This window comes from Saccostrea cucullata, unplaced genomic scaffold, assembly GCF_032062105.1.
Source record: "Saccostrea cucullata isolate Sc308-1 unplaced genomic scaffold, CSIRO_AGI_Scuc_v1 ctg194, whole genome shotgun sequence".
Taxonomy (NCBI): domain Eukaryota; kingdom Metazoa; phylum Mollusca; class Bivalvia; order Ostreida; family Ostreidae; genus Saccostrea; species Saccostrea cuccullata.
The window spans coordinates 30,896-52,451 of record NW_026939778.1 but is presented as its reverse complement, the minus strand read 5'-3'; the positions used below and the strand labels follow the sequence as shown (position 1 = coordinate 52,451).

At 33.4% G+C, this 21,556-nt stretch overlaps 4 protein-coding genes across 4 annotated transcripts in view; all 4 read right to left on the bottom strand.

Moving 5' to 3' along the window:
* LOC134253961 (uncharacterized) overlaps positions 1 to 19,064 on the bottom strand; it is a 50,132-nt gene extending 31,068 nt beyond the window's left edge. The window contains exon 1 of the mRNA XM_062736536.1: positions 19,054 to 19,064. The gene's annotated coding sequence lies outside the window, so the exon portion shown is untranslated. The remainder of the gene's footprint in view (positions 1 to 19,053) is intronic.
* Positions 269 to 1,144, bottom strand: LOC134253925 (26S proteasome complex subunit SEM1-like). Its single transcript, XM_062736499.1, has 3 exons — positions 1,047 to 1,144; positions 595 to 691; positions 269 to 406 (listed from the first exon to the last, which is right to left on the bottom strand). Exons 1-3 carry the CDS (start codon positions 1,129 to 1,131, stop codon positions 349 to 351), a joined length of 240 nt encoding a protein of 79 aa, XP_062592483.1. The 5' UTR covers positions 1,132 to 1,144; the 3' UTR covers positions 269 to 348.
* Positions 2,884 to 5,100, bottom strand: LOC134253943 (uncharacterized). The gene has a single exon (XM_062736519.1). It carries the CDS (start codon positions 5,098 to 5,100, stop codon positions 3,025 to 3,027), a length of 2,076 nt encoding a protein of 691 aa, XP_062592503.1. The 3' UTR covers positions 2,884 to 3,024.
* Positions 10,853 to 21,290, bottom strand: LOC134253960 (TAF5-like RNA polymerase II p300/CBP-associated factor-associated factor 65 kDa subunit 5L). Its single transcript, XM_062736535.1, has 15 exons — positions 21,138 to 21,290; positions 18,475 to 18,632; positions 18,122 to 18,240; positions 17,803 to 17,932; positions 17,436 to 17,499; positions 17,281 to 17,341; positions 16,753 to 16,948; positions 16,308 to 16,484; positions 15,091 to 15,203; positions 13,846 to 13,927; positions 13,554 to 13,665; positions 12,177 to 12,345; positions 11,848 to 11,970; positions 11,489 to 11,552; positions 10,853 to 11,279 (listed from the first exon to the last, which is right to left on the bottom strand). Exons 1-15 carry the CDS (start codon positions 21,204 to 21,206, stop codon positions 11,165 to 11,167), a joined length of 1,752 nt encoding a protein of 583 aa, XP_062592519.1. The 5' UTR covers positions 21,207 to 21,290; the 3' UTR covers positions 10,853 to 11,164.
* Between the last annotated feature and the right edge of the window lie 266 nt (positions 21,291 to 21,556).

Below are 21,556 nucleotides of genomic sequence, written 5' to 3'. Positions count from 1 at the left end.
TATTTTATAAATATACTTTAGTTACTGTTTATTTACAAAACTATAGAACATAAAGGATGCACTAGCTGACAATAGAGGGAAGATATAATTATATGTACAAAACAGAAAAAAAACAATTCTTTTATGGAATACTTGAACATATCTGAATAACCCTTTCGAATACGAATAATAAGTTGGCATCCCTTTTCATGATTTTTAGCTCTATTAGTCAGAGACCAGATTGATGTTATATATACATGAAATACAAAGAAACTAACAAAGGAATTAGTTTAGTTTGTGGATGATTTATCTATAAGATAATATGAAGGAGATGATGACATTAATATGTTTTTTTAAGTGGATGAATTTTTAAGTCTTCATTGGTTCCTGTCCTTCTAAAGTCTTCCCTTGCTTCTCTAATTCCGCCCTAAAATAAAAGACAATGCGTTTGTTTTAATATTTTTTATACATAAAATTGTAGGTATTCTTTGAACCGAAATGGTAATTGTCTATAAAGAAGTGGATGTCATGTCCATATACACATTTACATCCACACATACTTTATGTTCACACACACATCCGATATTGACTTCTTTACAGAGAATGGCTCCATACCTGAGCTGTAGTGAGAAATCATCCTCTACATTATCATCGTCCCAGTTATCTTCCCATACATTTACATCCTCTTCATCCTCATCAGCACCAGTCCAATCTGTTTACAATTTAAACCAATATTAACATTTGTCATATTTATGATAATTTTTGAGTAACCTAGGGAACCAATTAATTATTTGCAGTTCAATCACAAGGGTTTGCTCCCGGCGTGTAATAATTACATGTATCTAATTAAAAAATCATATACTGTATACCATATATGACTTTTTTAAAATTAATTATTACACGCCGGGAGCAGGCCCCTGTGGTTTACTGGTGCCGATGGAATGGGAAAAAATTACTTAGTCATGTACAGTACAATTGTATTGTATAAACAGGAGTGCTTGTAGATATTGTTAGGCATGTGAAACCTTTCACGACAAAAGAAACTAAAAATGATTTCAAAAACATACCCTCTGCTGGAAATTCTTCAAATTCATCGTCTTCTTCTAATAAACCTAAGTCAGGTTTTTTGTCTTTTTCTTTCGCGTCACTCATGTTGATTTTTAATCCTTTTCACAGGGACGCTTGAAAGTCAAAGAGAAGATAAACCAAACCCAGGTTATTATTCCGAAATAATGTTCTATTTTTCACATTTTCATCAACAAAACTTGCCACAACAGCCACGTAGCATTGTTTTTGAAAGTGGAGGGGCCAGACAGAGAAAAAAAAAGTTTTTTAATTACCTGAAAAAGTTGACAAGCAAAAAAAAAAAAAAAAAAAAAAAGAAAAGAGAAGTTGCCAAAGTCGAAAAACCTATTTCGGGGGGTGAGAGTGGGGGATAGAGGCCAACTTTTTTCAATGCCAACTTCTTTCGGTACCAATTTTTTATAATAAATTTCCCTAAGATAACATAAAGTTGGTGGGGGGGGGGGGGCAACCAGCCTTTCAAGAAACATTTCCTATAGTATAAGTAACGTTATTGTTGGGGAAAAAAGTGGGGGGAGGCCCCCTGCCCCCCCCCCCCCCCCCCCGTTGCTACGTGCCTGCACAAAGCATCCTTATATGAAAGGATTTAAGTCTGTTCACATTGAGGACCTTGTCCTCTTTCAAGCGGAGATTATTCAGAAATAGTGAAAATTAAAGTTTGTTTTAATGATTACCCCTAGGGACTCGAGTGAGACCACAATTGGGGAGAGATCCCGATGGGATCAAAGATTTACATAGGGATATAAAGGGAAAAAAAAACAAATATTCTGCTCATTAACCAATAGAGCCATGATAATACAGTCATACCAATATGGAAACATCTTCAGGTTGTGTAGATTCAAGTTTATCATGACCCCATCCCCCGGAGGGAAAGGGAGGACCACATGAGGGAATCAACTTTTTACAAAGGAATATACGGGATTTTTTTTTTTAAAAACTTATGAAAATTTCTGTTCAAGATCATCAAAGCCAAAAGTTATATTTATAAGAAAGCACCCATGGGTAGTGTTAAATTCAAGATTGCCAATCCCTTCCCCTCTAAACTTTTCAATAATGAACAGACTTGTGCTTTTTCATAGCCTATGTGCTCAGGTGAGCGATGTGACCTCATAGGTCTTTTGCTAATTTTCCATTTATATTTTTCTATTTCTATACCACTGTAATAGAAGATTCTGGAGTATAGTTTTTGCCCAGTTCGTCCATCTTTCTAGCTGTTATAGTTAATCTGTTTAATTGTCTGCAAAAGGAAAAAAATCAACTTCAATCTTACCCTTATTCTTTGATTGGATGAGGCTATAGCTTGTTTATTCTGTGAAAAGACCTTTCTTTGGATATGGAAGTATTTGATCTTTTGTCCTTGACCTTCAGTTTGGCCCACTTTTGCAAAAAAGATATATAAAATTTTAAACCTGCATGGCCATACCTTGGCTAGGGAAGATGAGTTAGTACGTACGTGCTAGGGGTTCTATACTAACTTTTGATTGGTGGAGCTATAGCTTTAATATTTTACATGTGTATTCATTCTTTTCCTTGGATGAAATATTTTTGACCTTTGACCTTAACCTTAGAGTTTGGCCCATTTTTTTTTTTAACAAAACTTAAACCATGGACTTATGTTTTGAATTTAACACTTACTGACTTAGTGCTTTGAGTGCATTCCTTGTAACAAACCCTTCCTTTGAATGCTACATGTAACAATTTTGACCTTTTGATCTTGACCTCGGAATTTGACATATTAAAAAAAATAATCTTGACCATGACTTTTCATAACTTTTAAACAGACTTTATTTTTGGTACATAGCACGTGGCTAATTAGTTGGGAGATATACTTGATGCTAGGGTTTTTATATTTCACTTGAACATATTGATTGTGACCCGATCATACCTGTAATTCTACATTATTAACATTTTTGTATAGAACATGTAGAAAATTTAATAGTTTTTCCAAATTCTTTGTCTACTTTAATCAAGGGAAAGATCCAATTTTGGACGGCATAACTGAACATATTTCTGTATCAAATAAGTTCTACACATAGACGATGTATAAGAACTTCTTCTTCCATATGACTTTTCATAGTGATCGAGAGCATCCTCAAATCGTCTTTCTTTCTCGTAAGCTATGCCAAGAATGAGGTGAGCCACTGCTAAATCATCATGTTTGCAGACATTGGAAACAACATTTTCTAGATCGGTTAGTGCCTCTTTAGCATAGCTGTTTTGATCAAGATGTTTTTGACACATAAATGTCAAAAAATGTAAATATACAAGAGGATGAATTACCAAAGATGCTCTCTGAAACAAAATGTCAAACTGAAGTTCGCTGGGTATGTTCTCCCGATTAGGCCTCTTTCTGAAAACACCTTTCTCTTCCCAAACGATCTCTTTTCGGATGATTATATCCATAGCTAAGAGCCCCTCACGCTTCTCTCGCAGAGAATATTTCTGAACTGTTGCTGAAAAGACATACTCAGGAAGTACCTCGTCAAGATTAATTACGTCAGCGTTATTTATACCAGCATAGAATGTAAACTTTTTCAACCTCGTTTGAATTTGTTGCATTATTCTAAGGACTTGAGAATATTTCTTAACACCATATAAACATGTGGCTAACATCAACGGACCTCTTGTTAAATCCAACTCTTTTGCCCTAGTGAAATATTCAACTTGGTCCTCGTGCGTCCGTGATTTCATCGCCTCTCTCTGAAACATTGATAAACGCTGACAAGTGACAAATTCGATCTCAAGTTCTGATAAGTTCTCAAATTTTGTGCTCTCCATTTTGCTGAATTGACTGAGGTCATCAGTAAGGAAAGAGGAAGACAGCACTCTAAATTCTCTCAAGTAGGACTGGTCAACAAAGTAAGCCCTTAGACATGGAATAATTATATCTTTATGATGGGTGAAAATATGAATCCGTTTCTCGCATCTAGCAAAACAATTCCACAAACCCATTTTAAACACAGTTTTCATTGTTTCTTTAAGTTGCATTTTTGTTTGACCGTAAATCTTTGATTTGAACATATTTCTCTCGGGAATGAAATAATTGGGACAACTTTCATTTTTCATCCAATGGGTTAAGCGCAACAAGCACATCAAAAAACAAATGGCTATGTTGTCTGGGCGCCATAGTTCTGGAGCCGTCTCTTCAATGACCCAAAACATCAAAGTTTTTATAAAATATGAGCAGAGTGAATTTTCCGGGTAGGTGTCTATTTTTTCGATACATTCTTTCAGAACAATTTTGAAGAGACCATAGCATAGAAATTGTGTTTGATTGAACGCAAACATCAACCTCTTCTCTGCTTTGTTAAAAGACAGTCTCCATAAGAGATCGTTTTCCACGTCTTTAACTGGACCCAGGGGGACGAGGTGACATCCGTCTAGCTCTATTTCTCTAACCAATTGTTTTGATGGCCAAAGTCTTGGTCTATTGACCCATTCCTTCGCCTGTGGGGGCCAAAATGGACATTCCAGTGAAAATGCCATATCGTGATCAGATGACATCCCAGTCAAGGAAATACATGGGCCATGCATAAAGAAATCAGTGTTCGGGTCTCGGTTTTTTTCTATCCACCATTTCTTGAATTTATGACTGGAAACATAATTTTGAAGTAAGGCAAACTTGATGCACTGAGCATGCCCTTCAAATGTATCCTCTCCGCTGTTTTGGAATTTGAGCAAAACATACCCTTCCTTCGCATAATTGGTCTCATGACTAATTATAAGAGATAACTTTTTATCAGAATCATTTCCCTCTCTTGAATACAATATTTCCATATTTGAATGGTGAATGTTTACATCTTTAAGTACCTTCATGTAATCACGATCAGTTCGTCCGTGTCGGAATCCTTCGGCAACACTTCCGGTACAGATCGTTTCGAGATACGGATGATAAATGGAGAGATAGTCCTTCCTTTTCACTTCAAACTCTTTGACATTTCTTCTCATTTGAATAGATTCTTCAAAACCAATTTGTACATTAAGTTCATTATATAAACATTTATTGTGATGAATGCAATTTCCAAATTTATACTCCATTTTTTATTGCATCGTATTCAAATTATATAGGATTTTAAAAAGTCCTTACTTTAATTTTCCTTTTGTATATATTTCAGGTACTCGCATTTTCTGCTGTAAAAATTAAAGCAATTTGAAACGATTAAAAATTCTCAGTGAATACAGCGCATATCTTGTAACCTTCCTCCCTCCCTTTTGCAGATGTCCTACAGAATTCCCGGATAGAGTTTTAGGCCTTGCAGTCTTCGAGTATCATAGATCCAACAGAGATTTCAAATCACTTTCAAAACAGGGGATTTGTTCGTTTATTGCAGAAACCAGTTTCACAAACCGAAAGCTGGACAGAAAATTCCGGGACTATTTTAATGCTATTTTTAAAACGACTTTAGGCCCCCAGTATGTCAAGGATGATTTGGTTTTTTAATAAATTTCTTGATTTAAATACTATTAATTACGGAAACGTATTAGTGTCACGTTTTTTTTTTTAATTTCGTACTTTAACATTGAAGAAGGTAATTCCTTGTGTGAAAAAACTTTTGCATTTATAGAAGTTTCCCGATCGATTTAGAACTGAAACAGTTTAGAGTTCCTTATTCCTTTACCCCAAACTTTAAATTTGGCTTTTCCAACTTAAATTTGAGCTTTTCTTACCTTTTTATTTCATTTGTTAAATATTCTCTTCAACTTTATTAATGCATTGAAGTAAGTCGGCAGCCACGTAGCATCGTTTTTGAAAGTGGGGGAAGCCAGATAATTTTTTTTTCTTACTTGTAAAAGTTGACAAGCAAACAAAAAAGGGGGAAATTGCCCAAACTCAAAAAAAAAAACTGGGGGTGGTAGAGGCCAAATTTTTTCAATGCCAACTTCTTTTTTCTATCAACACTACATTTCCCAATTTCCTGTAGTAAAAAGTGGGGGCCAACCAGCCTTTTACTGAACATTTCCAATAGTAAAAGTAATGTTGGGAAAAAATTGGGGGGGGGGGGTGGTCCCCCTTTTGGTATGTGCCTGAAACGGTGATCGTGCACTGTCTCAATCCTATTTTATTTTGTGTACACATGTGTTGGGGTATTGGGGTGTTCCAACTTCTTTCAGTACCAAATTTTATTTACACCACATGCATTAGGGACTGGGAGAGGGGGTAGGTTCCGAGTTCTTTAAAGGCAGAGATTTTTTACCGGGTGGTAAATTCCAGGTGAGGGAGGGGCTTATTTTGTACAGGTGTGAATGCCTTAGGGGCTAGCAGTCTACCTGTGTCATCTGTCTCTTAATCCCTATACACAGTGAAATACCCCAGGTGTCAAACTTTACCTGTGTTGGGGATTTTGAGACAATTTTAAAATTAGTAGTAAAAAGAATTTTTTCTTCAATTTTTTATTGATTTATTTTTGACTGTTTGAAAACAACCCTACCTATTTTAAAAATTAATATTATGAATTCAAATATTAAAACAAAGATGTTATTGTTTGGGTTAATTTAAAGAAAACATCTCTTGTAACAACCAAATTAGACTTGATTCATTCATCCCCAGGATCCCATCTATTAATTAAATGAAAAGAAAGCTGTGTGAACTACATTTCACAAAAAAATATCTGCACTGTATAGGTCTATCCTAACCTTAATAAGGCTTTGTCACCATTAAACATGCTTGTAAATTCTCATCTGAATAAAAAAGGAAAATGTAAATGACCCATGATTAGAAACATTATTTTTTAATTTAATTACTTTACACAGTGCTGCTCTGAACTTTACCAATATCATTTCCACTTTAACATATTAAAAATAATATCGAAATTTCATTTGAAAAAAGTTTTTGTACTAAAGTTTAATGTTTTGGCTTTAAAAATGCATAATTATTATATTATTATCAAATACTAAAGGTATATTTAATTCATATATTATCAATCTATAAAATTTCATAGTAATACAGTAATTCTGTATATCATGTTTAGTAAACATCAATGATCAAAAGTTAATTAGAAGGTCACCATGAGTCCCAATCAATGTGTACAGGGTATACACAGGTACCAATTGCAATCAGTAACTGTCAATCAAGTTCCAGCACCCAATGATGGACCTTCATGCACTTGATTGACAGGGCTACACAGACCAGGTATTTTTGAAGGCGGTGCTTAAAATCTCTGCCTTTAAGCACATTTTTTTTAACAAACACTACCAAATTGCCCTTCCTTTCACTATACTGTAACAAGGGGACTTTCATTGACACATTTCAATGGTAAAAAGTTATATTTGGAAAAATGCTACGTGCTTGCATCATCATGTACACATCTACAAAACGCTTGATTGACTATACTGCAACAGTAGAGGGATCGGTCTTTCAATGAATTTCAATGGTAACAAGATGTGCTTGTGAAACATTATGCGCCCGGAGGCAACAAAGTTCGAAAAAACTATATATAGTATTTATGTCACATCAAGGTCACAAGGTCATTGACCTTAGTGTCATTTGAACGAACTTAATTAGTGGAATGCATACTAAATATGAAGTCTATATCTATGCACGCCAAATTCACAAAAATGAGATAATCATAGTTTCACAATTGATAAACTAGGTTTATCCCATGTTTAACCCTTTATCCCGTTGATATAACTCATGTGATATCGTTTTCATATCACACAGTTGTGACGTCACAATGGATTTTGCGTTAAAGTGATGAAGTAAAATGAAATGGAGTCCTATGTCATGTAAAAACAGTGTCAAACATTGTTCGTGGTGTAAAAAACATGGGATAAAAAGAATCTCACATGATTTGTAGTTGGATATGATTTTTATCCAACTCGTTGTGTGTTTTTATCCCCTCGCCAAGGCTCGGGGATAAAATCCACACAACTCGTTGGATAAAAATCATATCCAACTACAATATTTATCGTTTGTAAACTATAATTTACAAACCGTAAACTATAGTTAACAACGTTAATCTATATTTTACATCCGTAAACCATATTTAACGCGATAATCTATGTTTCACAGCCGTAAACTATACTTAACACCGAAAACAATCATTTGCGATTGCAAAACATAGATTATCTGATAAATACAGTTTCACGATTTGTAAACTATGGTTTACAACTCTTAACTATAGTTAACGATTGTAAACTATAGTTTACAAACGTGAATCTATGTTTATCAACAAAATCTATTGTTAACGCTTATTACAGACAGATAAATATGGTACGCCAAATTCACAAAAATGAGATAAACATAGTTTCACAGTCGATAAACTAGGTTTATCGGTTGTAAACTATAGTTTACGGACTGTAAACTATAGTTAACAACGTTAATCTATATTTTACATCCGTAAACCATAGTTAACGCGATAATCTATGTTTCACAACCGTAAACTATACTTAACACTAAAAACAATCATTTGCGATTGCAAAACATAGATTATCTGATAAATACAGTTTCACGATTTGTAAACTATAGTTTACAAACCGTTAACTATAGTTAACGATCTGATAAATATAGTTTCACGATTTGTGAAACTATGATTAACAAATCTTAACTATAGATATGTGAATCTATGTTTATCAACAAAATCTATTGTTAACGCTTATTACAGACGGATAAACTTAGATTATCATTCGTAAACTATAGTTAACAACCGTTAAATATAGTTTTACAGATGAAAACTATACTTAACGAATCGTTAACTATACTTAACGAATCGTTAACTATAGTTTACGGTTTGTAAACTATATAGTTTACAGTCGATAAACCTAGTTTATCAATTGTGAAACTAGGTTTATCTCATTTTTGTGAATTTAGCGTGCCATAGATAAACTTAGATTAGCATTCGTAAACTATAGTTAACAACCGTTAAATATAGTTTTACAGATGAAAACTATACTTAACGAATCGTTAACTATAGTTAACGGTTTGTAAACTATAGTTTACAGTCGATAAACCTAGTTTATCAATTGTGAAACTAGGTTTATCTCATTTTTGTGAATTTGGCGTGCCATAATGATGTGCTTGTGAAACACTGATGCCCCCGTATAGCAACATACCGAAGGTTAAATTTTCTCAAATTTATAAAAATCAAACATAATGATACCCAAAGTAAGGTCTTCTCACAAGAAATACAAATGCATGTGAAATATCAATAATATAAAGTAATTCAAACTCCAAGGTCAAGGTCAAAGCATCCAAAGCATTAGATTAACAAGATGTGTTTGTGAAACACTGATGCCCCCGTATAGCAACATACCGAAGGTTAAATTTTCTCAAATTTATAAAAATCAAACATAATGATACCCAAAGTAAGGTCTTCTCACAAGAAATACAAATGCATGTGAAATATCAATAATATAAAGTAAGTCAAACTCCAAGGTCAAGGGGTCAAAGTTCTTGGTATCCAATGAAGGGTCTTCTCACAAGGATTACATATGTGAAGTATGAAAGCCCTATCTTGTCAAAGTTATGGCCAAGGTTAAAGTTTTTTCACAAGTGCGGAAATGTCCAAGGTCAAGTTCAAAAGGTCAAGATTTTTGGTATCCAATGAAAAGTCCTTCCACAAAGAATACATATGTGAAGTATAAATGTCCTGGTATCTACTGTTCAATAGATATAGTCAATTTAATAGTTTGGAATTTTTGTGTAAAAGTGGGTCAAACTCCAAGTCAAGGCCAAAAGGTCAATTTTGAACGGTAAGGGCTAGGGCTTTCATACTTCACATATGTAATCCTTGTAAGTAGACCTTTCATTGGAAACCAACATCTCTTGACCTTGACCTCAGAGTTTGACCAACAAACCTTGACCATAACTTTTGAAGAACTCTAACCTTGGCCTTAATTTTTGAACGGTTAGGGCTATGGCTTTCATACTTGACAAATATTATCTTTGTGACAAAACCTTTTCTTAGAATCCAATTACTTTGACCCTTTGACCTTGACTCTGGAGTTTGACCCACCTTTCAAAAACTTATCCTTGGCCATAACTTTTGAACAGGTGGTGCAAGGACTTTCATATTTCAGAATTGTATTTCTTGTGAGAAGACCTTACTTTGGGTACAACATATTTAATTTTTTCATTTCTGTACTTGGTCAAGTAATCATTAAACAAGTTTGAAAAATTCTTCATCACAACCATTGTTTCAACTGCATTTCAAAGTTCAACTAAGAAGTCTTCTGTTGACCCTTGTGCTGGTCCAAATGATTAATATACCCTCAAACATTAAATCTACCCTGTGTCTAACAAGAGCATGTACAATTTATTGCAATGTACAAACACAAGTCTTACGAATTCCACGGGTATCAATTTTTGTGATAAATAATAAAAAGTAAAAGTCAGACATTGAGCATGACATGAGATGAATAGACAAAAAGACATTGTGATTCCTACATTACAGTGTATATCCCAAAACTAGCTACTGTAAACCAACTTTTATTCGGGTGTGAGAAATTTTCGCGAGATTCATTAGAGCCTCGTCATTTCGAATATCTCTCGCCGCGAACGGGTGCTTAAAGACTCTGTTTCTATTAACAACGGATTCAAAAAAGGATAGATCGTCAAAATAAATCATCACAAACTAGTTTCTTTCGGAAAATCGTGAGATAATGTTGTCGCGAATAAAAGTTGGTTTACAGTATTCTATTCATTGTACCTCTCCAACCTACCTTGATAAATTAATGCAATGACTTCAGAGGGTGTAACAAAGTTGTTTAAGGTGTTTGACAATCCTTACTATTGAAACCTGGTTTGTACATGTATATTTAAGTGAAATTAAAGGAAAGAAATTCATTCACCTCATGGATTTTTTTATTTTATTTATTGAATGTACCAAAATCAATAACAATGTTTCAGCCACTGCATTACAATGTCCTGATTTTGCAGACAGAGGTTGAATTAAGAATTTTCAAAAACTCCATTACCAATATTTTCTCTCCACAATGTTCCAGTAAAAGTAGAGTGATTTTTTTCTGTCTTATGCAGAGCACTGATAAAGCACTGTCAGACATTCAGTGACTGTAGTGCTCTTTCTCTGCTGCCTTTTCTTCAATGTCTCCTTCTGCACCACATTGATAACTCAAATCTGACCCGCAGATTTCAGTTAGTCTGATATCACACCCCTCCCGCTCCCCTCAGTAGATTATAGTCTGCGTACTGTAAATAAGTCACGACTGCTGACTTTGTGGAATAGGATCCCAGCAGCTCTGGAGAGGAAATTCCATCTGAACTGGAATAATGAAACTCGGTTTAACTAAAAATAACACAATACTAACCCTACATGTATAACATTTCATATTATTATCTTTTCCATAATTTTTTTTCTTTTCCTTTCAATCAAAGTTCAAAGTCAAAGAAAATTACAATTTACACTATTTTGAACTGATTAAGATGATTTTGAACATTTCTGCTACTGGTAGTAGACAAAAGCTGACTCACTGAGAGCTGCTGCTGGCCACCCCCCGTCTGAGATCCCAGACTTTGATGGTGCAGTCTAAACCTCCTGTAACCAATAAAAATAGGTAAAGTGTATAAAAAATAATATGTCACTCAGGGAAGCCTTCTCTCAGCAAGTGATTAATGTATCCTTATATATACAGTGTATGGAACTTCATACTACTTCTTGCAATGGCATATTTTAAAATATTCAATGAAATTTTCATATATGAACCCAAATATGGATTGATATTAAATCAGTCAATATCCTTGATCCATACAGAACTTTCAGAATTTTCATAGATTCATATAAAACATTTTCATGACCATTTCTTATTGTACTACACTTGTACTAGCCTTACCTGATGCTAACATGCTGCTGTCTTTGTTAAAGGTTAGGGAGTGTATTGTGTCAGTGTGGCCTTTCAGTTCTTTATATAGCTGTCCTGAACTCAAGTCCCACACTCTTATTCTTTTGTCTTCACCTACCGGAAAGATTTAAAATAGAAATTTTCAATTAGAAATTAAAAAAAAAAAACAAGCTTTAGACAAATTGGAGGCTATTTATATTTAACTGACAATTTAATAAAAGAAATAAATAGGAACATATTTCTGACAGTTAGGACTAGAACTTTTTTTATTCCTTTATTCTGGTACAAACTGCTCCTATAAACACGATCTTAGCCAGTACCTGCGGATGCAAGGAAGCTTCCGTTGGGTGAGAAGGCCACAGTCATGATGGATCCCCTGTGGCCGTGTAACAATCTAACTGCCTTCCCGTCTTGTAGTGTCCACAGCCGCACTGACCGGTCAGAAGAACCAGTGGCCAAATAATTACAGTTTGGGTGGAATTTCACACACTACAAAATGTAAGTGCACAAGTGCTATAAAATTCTCACTTTCTCACTTTAGATACATAGAAGTACTGAGGAATCATATTGGGGGGATATGTTCATGGATTTTGTTGGTTCAATGAAACATATGTATATTAGATTTACAAACAAAATATACTAGGGATGTCAACGAATAGTCGACTATTCGACTATCAGTTAAATGGACCGACGATCGAATAATGAAACGATATTCGAATATTAAATAAATGCAAGAAAAGGAAGTGATAAAGAACCTCTCATCTCAAAATTTGAAAAAGCGTCATTCCTCAAACCACTAACGTGTACGTCCTCGGACGAATAAGAGCTCAAACACAATAATTTTCCGCACTGTACATATGGAAAGTCCTGTAATTTCATACCGCGATAATTATTTCTTAATTACTGACCCTTTTTGTTATTGTTATAAATTATTTAGCGCTTGACTTTGAAAATTAATAACTGGACTTATACCAAAAATAAATTTATTTATTACTTGTAAGAATGTTCAAATGCTAGGAACACACCATAGCCGTAAAGTTTTGAAACTTCGATAATTATCAACACAATAATCTTAAAAAGTAAGAACATTTTGATAGCCAGGGTAATCATTAATTGAACAAGCAGTATTTAACCACAACATCACCTGTGTTTACCCCATCCCTTTTCCAATTTATTTTAATAAGCTTTAAAAACACCAAGCTGACAATTTTCTAAGCTTATTAGAATGAAAACTGACTTTACAGACCAACTTATGAATGTGATTTACGAGAATTCATACATTTTGGAGAATTGCTAGAGTAAATCTATTTCATTTCAACATTTAACCCTACTTTACATGTTTTAGGTTCCTCTGAATATGGGTGTGTAATACATTGTATAGGCATTTGATGTTACTTTTTATATAAATTTATGAAAAGGATTTTAGAATTATACATACGCTATCAATGAGATTTATTTTTAAAAAATTATTTCGAATAGTTGACTATCGTTCAGATAATGCAATCGAATGTTCGACTAAGGAAAATATATATTTTGACATCCCTAAAATATACCCAGGAAGCAGAAAATATCATGCCTGCCCATACATTTCATTTTGACCACAACAAAATAAAATGATTCCACAGTGATTACTTGAATTGAAACTACCTTTCACAGCAAATGTAACTTAAAAGTGAGGACTGAAAACATATACTCACATCTACATCTAGGTTATGTCCGGCGAATGTCCTCACTGGATAGATACGATCACTAACCCAGAGTTTGGCTGTACGGTCCTGTGAACAGCTGGCAAAGTAACCACCTATGCTACTACGAAAGAAATATCAACATTCACTGTCTTATCAATTTTGTACAAACTAGATGTGTTAGTGTGACATGAATATAAGACACTGATAAGCAAGTTTTCAATACCAGAAGTCCACAACTGCTAAAATATCAAGGGTGGAAATGAAAGAACAAGCACACTTAAGGATTGACAAGTAAATTTACCCGACATCTAGGTCCCACACTGGGGCATTGTGACCTCTGTAGCAGACCCTGTTAGTGTGTGTGTTTAGATCCCACAGGCGCACTGAGGAAGGAAATATAGGCAAAGAAATCAATTGTTTTACCTACATATCAAAATGTAGAACAAAGTCAATTTTCTCATCAGATATATTTCAAGTACAATTTCTCACTACCTGGTCCTTTTGAAATGAAATATTTGAAAAAGGCAAAAAATGTTTTAATATGATTTACAAATTTAAGGACATTCGATCCGGAGATTTTGAGCATATTTTGGTCAGGTCCTTTATTTATAAAATTCTGCATCATTTTTAAGTTCTAACATTAAATCTGAATTCTACAGTGCAAATTTAACTATATCCAATGAAAAAACCGCAATTAAATTTCCTTCAAGCAGAATTAAGCTAGGGACTATATTTTGTGGCGGAAGGTTTTTTAGACGAAAATGATCAGTTTTTCCATTTTGAACTATAACAGTACTGTTAATTTTGGATTCCTATTTTCCCATCCTGGTTGCACACAACGCTGTTTTTTGCAGTGAATTATGTTATACTGGTCCTGAAATATCTATTAAATTATTTCTTATGAATTCTATCAACAAAGTGTGACAAATATAGTAAATATGTTCTGAAAATCCGGGGGAAACTGAGCCAATTTTAACGTAAAATTGACACTTTTTTAGTAATATCTGAAAATTTACATCATATACCCCAACTTTTGATTATCTTTTCTAAATATTCAAGATAAATTTAACCTATTTGCTTAAAATCAGAAAAAAGTTTAAGACTTTAAAATAATTTTCTTGCTTATTAAATTTTCAATGCCAGAAAAATCACATTTTATTAGTGCAGAAAGGTCAAATAATTGATTATGCGAAGCAATTTAAAACTTTTTCTTAGTCACAATTTTTATTATAAGTGTCTTTTTTTAAACAAACTTAGAGTTCATTTTGTTTCATGCTTTAATTGGATAAAAATAATGGGAGGGAAAACGTCAAAAATGTCATTTTTAATTAAGACACAAATTTCAGTGCAAAGAGGTCATATTAAATGTATTGTAGCACCAAAAGAAGCGTATTGACCCCCATTTTTTGATTTGAATTTTAATTAAGCTATGTATGCAGAAACTAAAAATATACTTGGCAAAAAAAGTTTAAGACTTTAAATATTAGGATCGAACGTCGTTAAGCAAGGATAACTGCAGTCTAAATCAAATGAGTGGAAGTTTTACCAGTAGCGTCTTCTGAAGCAGACATCAGATACTTGGAGTCATGAGAGAAGCAGGTCTTGTACACTGTCCCGCTGTGTGCCCTCAAGGTCACCGTCTCAGTGTACCGGGGTTTACTGAAAAATCAATCATTTACTGTATTTACTTATCAAACACATAATTTTGAAGCATTATCTGACTTTATTTCTCTCTTAAACTTTTTATTCCTTTTCACTTAGTACAGATATGAAACAAATGAACTACATTATGGCTATTATTTAGTCCCAATGGCAGTTTAAATTCCCAATTGGAGCATAAAATTTAGTGACAAGTCAACAAAATTGTGAAAATTTTTAAATTGATCTGAGGATCAACAATGTTTAGATCTATGAGCTTTTCACTGAATATTTCAAAACTTTAGTTAATGCATTCTTTTGATTCAAATATAAACATGCACAAATGACTTATTTTCTTCATTTCTCAGTTTCTTTTACTCAATTAAATTAACAAATAGACAAAAGACAATGACTGGTAAAACAGTTTTATAGAGTTGGTACCTGTAAGAATAGGCAAGCTCCTAAAATTTGTAATGGGGACTAAATTTTTAGGACCTGGAGTCACTGGAGGTTTGTTATTGGGGGTATGAGGCCTTATTTACAGTTACTCAGAAATACAACTCTAATATTGAAAATTAAATGTAAAAACTACACACATTTTTAATATTTTCCAAAATTAAATTTTTATGACAAAGCTAATTTAACATATAGATATATCTTAATTTATTTTCACTCCTGTTTTAACAGATATTTCTGATGCATAAAAAGTATGAATGAAATAGTAGGAACTCTATACTCTATTACACAATGCACTCCAATTTGTCTAAAACAGTCTAAGGGTCAGCAATACAAAAACACTCTAAGGAAACAACCAGTATGTCAAATTATGTCGTTAATTAAGACGAAAAGAGCTCAAAGCCTAATACTGTAGATCACTAAATTTTCGTGACACCTTATTTTTGCGAGATAGCCATTGACTCTTTATTAGCGAGACATAATTTTCACGTATTGAAAATTTTCTTTTATATAATCGTAAGGAATACTTTTAAAACGCAAGAATGAAATTTTCGCGAGCTCATTGTCTCGCATAATTACGCGAAAATTAAGTTCTTGCGAATAAAACGTGATTTACAGTACATAAGGAATATCAGCTATGATGACAGCATGCTATCAATACAGATTTACCATTCCTCCATGATGTCCACATTCCAGTAGTCGGCTGCTATGTACAGTTTACAGGGATCCACTGTTTGAGGGGTGGATTGGAGAAGACTGGGGGTGGTGCTCCACAACTTGATGGAAGAGTCCTCAAATCCTGCACTCAGTAAAGTCTTATCTGGGGAGATGTCAACTGTACACAACCTGAAAAGTCCAGTTATTATTATTGTCAAAATCTGTTAGGAAACACATCTGGTGTATCAAACATTTTATGCAATATATATATATAGTTTCAACTTTTTTACATAAAATATCTGGAGAAAAATTCAAACATCTTAGGTTCCTTTAAAATTGAGAAATTAAGTAACTTTAAAAAAAAAGTAACAACAGCATTGTTTGCAAAAACTTTCAACAAGCAATATGTATATCAAAATAAATCCTAATTTTTACTTCCTACATTTATACCACTCACCCTTGATAAGCATTAATAAATGTGTAGAAACAGATGGAGGGTAGACATGGTGGCCCCTCCCTCACTTGTTTGATTGACAGCTGTAATGTCGCTAGGGCCTCTATATCCTCTGGATCGTCCTTTATCTCTTTAGATTCCTCCTTGGGTACATTCAGTCCCTCACTCAGTTCTAGTCTCCCTTTTGTCTCCTCCTCAACTTTGTATCATAGCATAAATTATGACATATACAAACTGTGCTGGATAAGATTAGTGTATGGTGAAAACAATATTGAATCTATGAAATACTTCTATTAAAGGGAGTAGTTTTGTAAAATGTGTAAAATAAATTTCTGTATGAGATTTTACACCTTGCAAAACTCATTATTTCCAATTGCAAAGGTTAACAATTTCTGATGAATATTAATTCAGGTATCAGAGAAATTTTTAAAAAATATTTCATATAATATGGTAGTTCAACTAAAACATTATATGATTACACATTTATTTTCAATTCAAATCATCTTGTTAAAAGGCTTATATTACATGTACCTGTATTTTCCAGTTTAACATTTTGATTAAAAATCTGAAATATTGTGCCGTTGTCTTCATGCTGCAACAGAAAATATAATGAGAATGCCGAGAATAATTCAGTACATTCAGTAATTTATATGCATCAATACATGCTTGTAATCCATTTGTCCTACCTTCAGATGTCTCAGCAGATACTCCAAGGCTCCTTCAGATAACCTGATCTTAAATTTATTCTCTCTAAAATACAAAACAATGGAGGGGTCATTTCTAGTCTCAAGAAATAGTTCTGGTTGAGGGGAACATCCTTAAGGTTTATTGACAATGGAACTTTTGAAACAGGAATTAGCTCTGACAATTGATGGCAAACTGATATAAAAGTATTTAAAAATCTTAAGAATGGATTAACTGGGAATTAGCTCAGTTGACTAACACATGGTAACGCAGGGATTAGTCATTTCACAGCATCTTTTAAATATCTAATCTATTAACACTACCATTGTTACAGTAACCAATCACATCAAAGAAGGCCTCTACATGTACCTGAAATCTGTGGCCTCTAGACAGCCCATGACATCAGTACTGTTGTACAGCTTGTGTATTGACTCCAGGGTCTGGCTATAGGACTTCTCATTGTCAAACAACTTCACATGCTTACTGTAGAATCTATGTGCTGTTTTCAAGGACAAAACATTTTATTTTAAATATTTCCCTTTCAAAGGTGCATTTTTATTTTATATTTCCTAATGTTTTATTCTTTTTCTCTTCATATAGACAATGTACATGTACACTGAAAGACAAAATAATCCAGCCTTGGCTATGGAAATTAAAAGGTCAACATTTTATTTTGAAATTTACATACCTGGAGTCTTGTGACCATTACACAGTTGGTCTAGGTACAGATGAACAAAAACAGGATAAAGTAAGGGCTGAAGCTGACTTTTATATGGTTCACTTCCTCTGTTTATGTACGATTTCAACCTAAGGAAAACATACACAGTAGGCTTTGATAAAATTTCTGTAGATATCTAACCCCCCCCCCCAAAAAAAAAAAGATATACAAATATTCATAAGTATAACCTTAAATCTTGAAGGCAAGGGAACACAAAGAATCAACATAGAAATAAACAACAATATAAAAGCAACACTAATAGAAGAGTGGTTGTTTACAAATGTATGTATCAAGGTTCACACAAAAGAACAGATAAGTTATACCTGGAGAACTGTTCATCACAGGCACTAGCATCCCCACTGAAGCTACTGAAAGTCAGAAGATTGTCCACAGTTACCTCCCCATTACTAGCATTCTTCACAGCCATATCACTGATATTCTGCACCCATTTAAATTCCTTTTTCTGAGAAGTTTCATTTTCCTTCAAAAATTTGAAGATAAATTTATTATTGTTTAATAACCGGTGGGAAATAGATACAGCAAAGTCAAACAGTTTTTTATTATTAACAAAGATGAAGTAAAAAAAAAAAGGAAGACAAATTTCATCTGACTTATGGAATTCCACAGATGACAGCCAATATTAACTGATAATTGCGGCCACGTTCATAGATGACATTCCTTACTAATTATCTTATAACATGTTGCAAAGAATAAAATGTGCTATAATATAATTGTTTCTTCAAGCATGCATATTAAAGAAAAATTGTGATTTAACAAACATAGCTAATGTTACCCAGCAATAGATTCCCCCTCATAAAAATAAGGAAATGATATCTTAGAAATACTATAATTATAATCAGACTTTTTTGAACTGCTTACATTGCCAGGAATTGTCCAAAAACTGTCTCTTCCTAGGTAGGAATGGCTTCCTAGGTAAATAAATAACTTTTTCCTCCTACTCAAGATAGCTATTTTTACCTACCTTTTGCAATACTTGCATTTGCATGACACAATATGACAAATACCAGGTTTCTTGATAAACACTGGTGATACATCACACTGATGATGAATTTGTTTGGTTAGACAAAAAAAAAAGAGAAGAGATTACTGTCTGTTTTCAATTTTGCTACACCCAGTACCAGTTTCTGGGAGTTGAGGATTAAAGTCGAGTGGCAAGGACCCTAGAATGTCTAACAAATCTTTATCAATCTTAAAAGTTATTCTTCATGCACTCCTGGGTAAATACATATAGTTTTTGGGATATTTTGATGTATTCTCCACATCAGAATGTTTACAAAGAACTATATGCGGTAAATTGCACATTTTTGCCCCCACAAAAGGCAAATATTGAAAATTTCTTTAAATGTGCTGAATTGTATATATTGTATGAGGAATCTAAACAAACAAAAAATATTATAATTTCAAAGAAGGTTGATGACAATTTTTGTTTTTGTGACTTTACAAACTATTCAGATTTCGTATTGTTTTTCAGAAAGAGGACAAAAGAACTTTATTCGGTAATAACCCATATTTGCCCCCCCAAATCAAATTTGATGGAGGTATATTTGATTAAGTTCTTAAACAGGGGAATATATGCTGACTTCAAAGCACTGAATATTTTCATAAGTAATGACGCTATATGTACGTAATGATGTCACAAACATGACGTAAATTTCAGTATTTTATGAATTTTACAGAAAAATGTACATATTTCGTCAATATTTTGAGTAAAAGTCACCGAGCGCATGTGTGTTCAGGATCAATATTTTGATATAATGTGTAGAATGATAATATCAATGAAATATGTCAATATTCTTCCTGAAGAAACTTGCGCTCTATAGATTTTAAAGCTAAAATTGTTGAAATTTTGTCCATTTTATCCTCTTTCTGAAAAAGGATATAAAATCGGACTAGTTTGTGACGTCATAAAAACAAAAATTTTGAATACCCTGCTTTGACACTATAATATTTTCTGTTAATCTGTATTTCTCATGCAATTTATTGAATTCAGCACATTTCAGGAAGTTTTCAAAATTTGACTTTTGTGGGGGCAAATATATGCAATATACCGCACATAGTTCTTTGCTCAATTTTTACTGTAAAATTTAAAGAGCACAGTCCTGCTCCAGAACAATGTTTAATATTTCATTGATATCATTATTTACACATTATATCAAAATCAGTGATCTTTAATCAAAATATAGATGTAATATATACCTTTTTCTGTAGAAATCATGGAAATTTTAAATAAGTGTTATTTTCCTGACATCATATCAAACATTTGACATAATGGCTTGTGGAAATATTCAGTGCTTTGAAGTCTGCAGATATCCCCCTGTTTTAGAACATTACACATTTATCTACTAAGTTCGAGGGCAACATGTGTCTTGTCAGACCCAAGAACTAAACTGTCTGCCTGAGGCCAGGCCAAAGGCAGACAGTTTGGTTCGAGGGTCCGACAAAAAGCATGTTGCCCATTCTTGACGTAAACGGTCCAACATTTCACCGACCGGTCCAACATCTCACTCAGTGGTCAACCATTGATTTTTTATGCCCGCTCAGCAAAACATTAGAAATGTTAGACTTTTATGTATAGGAACAAATTTTTAAAGGTATAACAAAATTATATATTTCTCCGTCAAAGCCCCCCGCCCCTTTTGAACAAGTACACAGCACAACATGATAATAAACACCAAGTCTGACCAGGGACCTATATACTACTTAGTATATAGGTCCCTGCATGGTCTGACGTCCTATTAACACCTTCATTATTACTTATCTATTTACTTCTATTTAAAAAAATTCATTTATATTCAAAACTATGTAAAAGTATGTTGAGGTAGCTACATTAAGTAGGTTTAAAAGGCCATGTAGATAAAAGTATAAACAGCTACTTCTAGGTAGAAAAACAGTTTTTGGACTAGACCTGATTGCTGCAAAAACTGAATTGTCCATTCCGTTCGTAACAGCAGCTTGCGACACTTACTAAATACTGCCTCCTTTTCAAATAGTGATGAACAGAAACATTTATCTGTTCATGTCTTACTCTCTTCATCACGTTTGCTACATTCTTCCCATGATTTCCAGAATTTCTGACAGAGGAAAGTCGAACTCGAATAATAATATCAGAATTTCGAACCCGATCTAAAACGTGGTCGAAGAATGGAATATAAAAAGCAGAAAACATGAAGTATTTTAAAATGCATAAAATAGTTAATTTTGGCATTTAGCTAATATCAAATAATTTTAAAAGTGCAAAATTTAACGGGGGGGTTACGTTAACATTAATATATTGTGTATAATATAATTTTTCTAATCAGTTTATTAGTCTAAAATTATAATGATTCAATTCATCTCGTATTTTCCATAAACATAATTATGCTCCAAATGTCTAAATAAAGTTTC